The sequence below is a fragment of the Vombatus ursinus genome, unplaced genomic scaffold (genome assembly GCF_900497805.2).
Source record: "Vombatus ursinus unplaced genomic scaffold, bare-nosed wombat genome assembly UNPS02009918.1, whole genome shotgun sequence".
NCBI lineage: Eukaryota > Metazoa > Chordata > Mammalia > Diprotodontia > Vombatidae > Vombatus > Vombatus ursinus.
Genome location: NW_020949696.1, coordinates 2536205 through 2544384, shown reverse-complemented (window position 1 = coordinate 2544384; position 8180 = coordinate 2536205). Strand labels below are relative to the sequence as shown.

At 43.0% G+C, this 8180-nt stretch overlaps 1 protein-coding gene across 6 annotated transcripts in view; it reads left to right on the top strand.

Moving 5' to 3' along the window:
* Position 1: 1 nt before the first annotated feature.
* The window catches only part of SUGP2 (SURP and G-patch domain containing 2), a 26781-nt gene continuing 18602 nt past the window's right edge, over positions 2-8180 (top strand). For 2 of the 6 annotated variants that reach the window (XM_027853312.1, XM_027853315.1), the window contains exons 1-3: positions 245-416; positions 1848-1980; positions 4281-5942. In XM_027853312.1, coding sequence (XP_027709113.1) covers positions 1857-1980; positions 4281-5942 — 1786 coding nt within the window. In that variant the 5' untranslated portion in view covers positions 245-416; positions 1848-1856. Of the gene's footprint in view, positions 79-244; positions 427-1847; positions 1981-4280; positions 5943-8180 lie in introns of those variants that run through there. The other 4 variants (XM_027853317.1, XM_027853316.1, XM_027853314.1 and 1 more) reach the window with 3 other exon arrangements.

The following is an 8180-nucleotide window of genomic DNA, read 5'->3' as shown; positions in this document are numbered from 1 at the left end:
GCCTTCACCTACATAGCTGTTACAGCGCACGGCCTCTCACCCCGTATTTTCAGCGCAGTAGAGGAAAGATTCGTCTTGGTGAGCTTTCCCAGAGAATGGAGTCACTGACAAACGGCCGTGGGAGGCGTGGCGCATGCGCGACGAGTCGAGGCGGTGCTTGAGTCCGGGAAGGGTTGGGGAAACCGTTAGCTAATTTGCATGCTCCCGCCTCGCCTGAGTCACGTGGGTATCTAGGGGAGCGGTTTCCAGCGCATGCGCAATTCTGCACCTAAAAGACTGGGGGCTGGGGGTAGCCCGGTGTCTGGAGCCACCGAAATCCACTGGACCCCGGGGCCTGTGACTGTGCCGCGCAGTGGTGGTTCCACACAAGGTCCGGCCCGGCCCAGCCCAGCGAGCCGGCCGCTCTTTGCATCCTAGTGAGGGCCGGTAAAGGGCCTTGGGTGGGAGGAGGAGCAGGGTTGGGGGTGGGGGGCTGTTTTTAGGGGGATGGGGGTGGGGGTGGGGGCTCGTTGGGAAGAGCTTTGGCCCAGAGCAGAAAAGAGCCAGGCCTGGGCCAGAGAGGAGTCCAAGAAGGCCGAGGCCCTTCCCCTCCCTCTCAGCATCTTGGGGAGATGCGGACCCCTCGCCCCCCTCCCCCTACCCTAGCAGTGGCATCTTGAGCCCTGGGGCTTCCTCCCTTTTCAGGATCCCCAGGCCTGGGAACCTTGGCCTCCGGGGTTCATCTTTCAATCCATTGATCTTGGCTTCAGGCCCCGGTACTCTGGTATCATTTGCTTTTGTCCCTCCCTCCTGCGCTTTACCCTAGCCCAGCAGCCTGCACACAGGGCCTTTAATAGAAGAGACCCTTAATACATTTAGATTTCACGGATCCATTTTTCATCAGTGTAGATGCTTCTTCCATTTAGGCAATCCTCCTACAATTCAGTAGGCAGTGTTTGATAGTAGCCGTGGATCAGAAAATGCATTGCCCTGTGGCCAGCCTAGTCATGAGCCTCATGCAAGCTAGTCTTCCCCAAGCTAGTCTTTAAATGACAAGCCATGGCTGACTTGTAGTGGACGCCATTTCAGCTCAGTAGGACATGGGCACAGCATTTGAAAATTCAGGATAATCCTGGAAGTGTGAAGAGACATTGGGCTACAGGTGGATGCCACCTGCCTTACTCTTATAGCCCTGTGTGCCCTCACCTGAGAGAAAAAAAAAAGGCTTTTCAGAGGTGAGACCAAATTGTTTTGGCTCTGCTTTGTAAGGGTTTCAACAAACATTTATTATGTACCTGCTGTGTGGCTCAAGCAATATACAAAGATGAAAGTGGTACAGTTACTGACCTCAAGAAACTTCCAACATAGTATTAGTAAGGACATTATACCTTGAAAAAAACAGACAACAAGTCATATAATACAAGGTAAAATGTGAAAAAGTCAAAGCTGAAATCTAGATTAGTGTTCTAAGAACACTGGAAGGAGATAATTTTTAACTCGGAGAATAAGTAAAGGCTTTATGGCAGAGGTAGTGGATGGACTGTACTTTGAAGAAATAAAAGGATTCTAACAGGCTAAGGTAAGAGATCAGCTTCCAGAAGTGGGAACATTTGCACAGAGTCAGGAGACTCTGGGGAAAACTCAACAAGTTTTCCATTTTGTCATGTCCATTGTGTTTTACAAAGAGGAATAATATGAAATAAGGCTGAAAGGCTTTAAGTCTTGGTTTTCTCTTGTGTTTAAATGTATGCCAGGTCAATAGCGGATAGAAGATACAAGTGGTATTAATAAGTGAAGCTTCTGAAGCATTCAGCTAAAAGCAAAATAGAACGTAGGATCTTTTGTGTTAACATGTCTCTTTCTCGTAGCTGGGCCTAATGATGGCTTCTAGGCGAGTCAGTAGGGAAACTTTTGATGCTGTCCTACAAGAAAAGGTTAAGAGATATCGCATGGACCACAGTGACGCCATAGAAGACGCTCTCCATCAGTTTAAGTCTCAAGGTAAACTAAAAGAATCTTTAGGGGATGGGAGGAACCAGAAGTTCTTAAACAATAGCACACATTTCAGTAGTGTCAGAAGGTCACAAAGTATTTCTTCACCGTGACCTTGTGAGGTGATTAGTGCAAATATTGTCATCCCGGTTTGCAGATGGAGGAAGCTGAGGCTCAGTGATTAAGTGACCTGTCATAAAGCCAGAAGCAAAAGACCTAGACTTCAATTCTGGGCCTTCTCATTCCAAGTTCACTCGTCTTTTCTACCACACCATGCTACCTTTCACTTGAAAGAAAACAAATGTGTTAGTTTTCAGTTATAAGACATTCATGTTGAAGTGCTTCGTCACAAATCATTAATAATAATATGAAAGATTGCTCTAAATCACTAACAATGAGAGAAATCAAAACAACTGACATTTCACCCAATATCTAGAAAACTGGAAAAGATGACAAAAGATGAGAACTGTCAGTGTTAGAGGGGTTATGAGAAGACAAGCACACTAATACATTATTAATAGAGCTTGACGCCCATCATTCAGCAAGCATTTATTAAGTGCCTGTTATGTGACATTGTGCTAGCTGCTGGGGAAATAAAGATAAAAATGAAACCGACCCTATCCTCAAGGAATTTATATTCATTTTTTGGGGAAAGTACATAAATATATACAAAGTAAACCTTTGTGAGGGAGCTATCAACAGCTAGGGAGATCATGAAAGCTTTTATGTGGAAGAGGTCACTGAGCAGTTCTGAAGGAAACATAGGATTCTAAGAGGGAAAAGTGAGGTGAGGGTCCATTTCAGACATGGAGAATAGCCAGCCCAAAGCAATGAGATGGAAGGGTGTGTTTGAGGACTAGCAAGAAGGCTAACTTGGCTGGACCAAAGAGTCCCCATTGATTGGGGAATGGCTAAACAAATTGTGGTACATGAATGTAATGGAAAATTACTGCATCATGATAAATAATACCGCAGAGCAGCATGCGAAAACATACAAACTAGAGAAAGGCTAAATAAATAGAACCTACTGTACATATAGTGACTACAGCAGTGTAGTGGGGAAAAAAAACAATAAATAAAACCAAAATCAGACAAGGTTGGCCTGGAAGAAGAGAGAAGAAAATTCACTCCCTCCCTTCTTTGTAGAGGTGTATAGAAGTTGTAGAGGTATGTAGAGGTTGATGTATTGGTTAGTTTGTCAGAATTGGCTCCCCCCACCCCCTTTCTTTTTTATTCTTAGTTACAGGTGATATCTCTCTGAGTAGAGGAAGGGGAAGAGATATTTGGAAGTAAAGGTGATATAAAAACAGAAACTAAAAATAAAATTTTATTTTTTAAGCCAACTCTGAAGTTTCATCCAGCAAATTAGTAAAGACAATGAAAAATAATGTTGGAGAAGCTGGGAAAAAAACAAGCACCTTAATGCACTGTTGATGGAGCTATGAATTGGCCCAACCGTTGAAGAAAGCAGTTTGGAATTATCCTAAAAAAGTAACTACAATGACCATATTCTTTGTCTCAGGAGTCAAACCGCTAGGTATATACTTCAATGACAAAGACAGCTACATATCAAAATATGTATGGCAGTGCTTTTTGTCATAGCAAAGAACTAGAAACAGCAGAATCCCATCTATTGGAAATGGCTAAAGAAATTACTGCACATGTAGAATTTAAAGAAACATGGGAAGACTTATATATACTGATGCAGAATGAAGTAAGCAGAACCAGGAAACCATATTTACATTAATTAAAAAAGTATAAATGGAAAGAACAAAAAATAACCAAAACTGAAAGTTCTTTAAGTATAATAACCAAGTCTGGCCTTAAAGAAGAGATGAAAAAATGCACCTCCCTTCTTTCTTTGCAGAGATGGGAACTATGAGTGTGGGACACTGAATATGTCAGATTTAGTTGGTATGCTGGTTAGTTTGTTGAAGCTTCCTCCCTTCCCCTCCTCTTTCTCTCTCTTTTTTTTTCCCTTCTTTACTAGGGGATGAATCCTTGGTAAGGGATGGGATATTTGGAAATGAAGGTGTAAAAACAAAAGATAACATGTTAAAACTTTTTTAAGAAAAAAAATGCTTGGCAACATTTGTGTGTTTCTGCTCAGGGTTTATAATAATAGTTTAATTCTTCACCTGGAGACCTATTCGATGACTATACATTGTTAAACAAATAGAAACATATGTGAAACATAGACGTTCTGTTCTGGTATGGACAGTAAAATCCAGGGAAGTTAGGGAACAAAAACTATTCCTTGAACCTAAAGTATAAAGCTTTACTGTTTCCTTTTCACTGGTTCATTCCAGGTCTTTCAAGGTCAATCCCAAGATCAAGAGCAGACAGATATGAAGACAGTTTTCATGATGATGGAAGATACTCTCATGATCCAGTACATCCTCGTGACACTTGGAGAGAAGACCTCAGGGATGAGGTATTTCCTGGACCTTCATTTAGATCCAGCAGTCCTCCCATGAGTGAAGAAAACTACTACCAGGAAGATTTTGGCCGGGATCGGGACTTTTCTCGTGCAGACTCTCAGGACCGGGACTTCAGCCGGGTTAGTTCCAGAGATCGGGACTTTGGCCACCAAGACTTTAGTCATTTTGGTTCTCAGGATCCAGAGTTTAGCCACTCAGAGTCTTGGGAGCATGACTTTGGCCACCCAAGTACCCATGAACCTTCTTGGTCTCATGAGAGTGACTTTGGTCCTGAAGTTTTGGGTGACTTTCGATCACCTGGCCTTATGGAGGAAGAGTATGTGGACATGGACAGTCAGGAGTATGAGTTGGACTTTTCAGGTGAGGCAGATTATGAATTCCAGCAGTCAGTGCCTAGGGGCAGGGGCTGGGTGCGCAGCAGGGGCCGTGGTGGCCGGGGTGCTGTTGGCACTGCTGACCGGGGTGGCATTCTTCAGAGTAAGCGGGTGACCAGAGGTGCACTTAAAACCAAAGTCATTAAAGGGGATGTCAGGAAAATTCCCACCCTAAGAAAAGTGAACGCTAAAAAACTGCCCCCTATGGTTCCCTATCGAATTATTCCAAAAACTCAATGTACTAATCCAATAAGAAAAACTATTCTGAGGCCTGATCTGAGTCCTGGGGTCACCCAAAGGACCGAAGATGTCCAGCGTCCTGTGCGAAAGACTCCGTTGCGCCCCAATCAGAAGACTAGTAGGCTGCCTAGAGGAGAGGTCAGTTTTGACCTAGTTGACAATTCGGACATTTTTTCAACATTTGGGATAGAGATAATCAAATGGGCTGGATTTCATAAGATAAAGAGTGATATGGAATTTTCACAGTTGTTTGCAGCTCTCTTTGAGTTAGAAACTGAAACCTGTGCGAAGATGCTGGCCTCCTTCAAATGTTCTCTGAAACCAGAGCACAGAGACTTCTGCTTCTTTACCATCAAGTGTCTGAAGCACTCTGCTTTGAAAACCCCCAAAGTTGATAATGAGTTCTTGAACATGCTCTTAGACAAAGGTGCTGTGAAAACCAAGAATTGTTTCTTTGAAGTAATAAAACCATTTGACAAGTACATGATGAGGCTCCAAGACCGCCTTCTCAAAAGTGTTACTCCCTTGCTCATGGCTTGCAATGCCTATGAGCTAAGTGTTAAAATGAAGGGTTTTAGTAACCCTGCAGAAATGGCAGGTGCCTTGGAGACAACCAATTCCCTCTGTCGTAAATCTTTGGCACTTTTGGGCCAAACGTTTTCCTTAGCTTCCACGTTCCGACAAGAAAAAATATTAGAAGCTATTGGCCTCCAAGAAGTAGCTCCAATTCCAGCAGCCTTCCCTAATTTTGATGATTCGACATTGTTTGGAAGAGAGTATATAGAGCATCTAAAAGCCTGGTTGGAGAAAAGTGGCTATCCCATCCAAATGAAGAGGGCGGATACTGGCTCCACAGAAGGGGTGGCAAGTGTTCCTTCTCCAAATTCAAATATGATAGCTGAGGCTCTAAATGGAGGTAAGTGAAGAGGCAAACAGATTTGCATATATGTTTAATCTTTTCATTTTAAAAAATGTTTATTGTTTCCCATTCAGGAGATAGAAACATTGCTTGGTTTTTTTTTTTTTAGCTTTATGTAAAACAAATCGAGATTGAATGTACAGTGATTAATGTTAATAATTCCCATTTCTATAGCAGTTTAAGGACTTACAAAAGACTCTTCACAACAGCTCTGTGAGGTAGGTTGTGCAAGTATTATCATCCATCTCCATTTTACAGATGAGGAAACTGAGGGTTTGCCAGGCTTGCTTAAGGTTAAAGAGCTATCAGGTAGCAGCCTTGATCTTCTGATTGCAAATCCTGGGCTCTTTCTATTATACTCTGCAGCCTCCTTCCTACAGTAAGATCAGGCCTGCTGGTGGTATAATCCCTGTCTTTACCCTCTGTAGCCTTATCGAGACTGGTGAAATTGTCGAATCCCCATCACACAATGCTTGCCTGTTTCCAAAAGGCCATTTTTATGTATGTACAAGGATTCCACTGATGTAGCTCACAAGATCGAGAGCCAGAAAGGATCTGAGTGATAATCTAGCCCAAGGCCACATTTTGCAGGTAGGGAAGCCACAGCCCTGAGACTCAGTTGAAGTTACTTTGCCCAGAGTCACACAGGTAGTGAGGGGAGTACTCCAGCCTCTTCAACTCTCTTGGACTTCCTTTTCCAAACTCTTAGGTGCACCTTCCACCAGTGATGTTCTCTTCTGGTTTCCAGAGCATTTGTGAGTCAGGACCTAAATCCAACTGTGGACTTCTTCATCGGGTCCCTGTTGTTCTAAGATAAAATACAAACTTCTTTGTGATTTAAAACCTTCACACATTGTTTGGGCTTCACCTCTCCATGCTCCTTGCTCCCCTTCACTCAGTGTTGTGGACAACTTGGTCTTTGTGCTGCATTCTGCCTTCTCTCTCCCTCCTCCATGCCTTTGCCCAAGATCTCCCTCATTCCTGCAGTGTACTGTCTTCTCATCTCTGCCTGTTAGCATTTTTTGCCTCCTTGAAGGCTCAGTGCAACTACTACCTCCTATGAGAAACCTTCCCTGATCACCTGGTTATCAGTAATCTTGCCCTTCTCAAATAATTTTGTGTTCACATATCTGTTTATATGTTGTATCCCTTAGTAAACTATAAGCTCCTTGAGGGCAGGAACTGCTTTTCACCTAGAGCCACTTTTAATAAATGCCACTTAAATTTAATTGGGGAAACAGTGAGGTTCTTGTTATGTTCTTGTTATTGAACTACCCCTGCCTTCAAGGAGCTTATCATCAAATAAGGAGGTTGAACATATACACAAATAACTATTAAGAAGTAAAATGTAAGTGGGGAGTGTTAATCTATGGATGTGTGTACACCTGACTTCTTAAGGTAATGGGTGATTTCACTGGTGTGGACATTCCCTTTACTGATGAGGATCCCAGCCCCTCCATGCCTTAGCAGACCATCTCAGAAGTTGTGTGATCAAAAGAATTCTGTCTGTACTGGACAAACTTAAATGTCAATGTGACTTTTACAAACCTCAGTTCATTTGGCCATTGGACAGCAGATGTACAGCCTATGTCCTGGCCCGTTCCTGATGCGTTTTGAAAACAGCTGGGTGTAGATGCTACAAGAGCTGGTACTTTACTCTTGGTGTCATGGCTTTCAAGAATACCCGGGCTCACCTGGATGCTGTTATGAGCATCAGAGGAGAACCTTTGACGAGACAGACACACAAGGAAATGCAATCTGGTTTAAACCATGGTCATGGTTTAAACTTTATGGTTTAACCATATGGTTTAAACGATGGTCATGGTTTAAACTTTATGGTTTAACCATATGGTTTAAACCATGGTTTAAAATGAGGGAAACAATAAGAGGATGACAAAAGATTGAGAGGCCAGATGAAAAAAAGATCACCTTTAGCTGGGCAGGATCAGGGAGTGCTTCCTGGAGGAAGTGGCATTTTCTTGGTGACAGGATTAAAACTTTTTAAAAGTGAGTAAGCACATTGAAAATTGCCCTGCTGAAAATCTTATTGCCCTGAATTCTGAATAGTCAAAAAATTAATTTATTTTTCCTGGAGGACAGATAGTGAAACTTATCTCCCTCCTGAGAGAGAGGAAGGGGGTTAGTTGAGCAGAATGTTGCATACCTTGTCAGAACTGCAGCAGGTAATTGTGTGTGTGTGTGTGTGTGTGTGTGTGTGTGTGTGTGTGTGTGTGT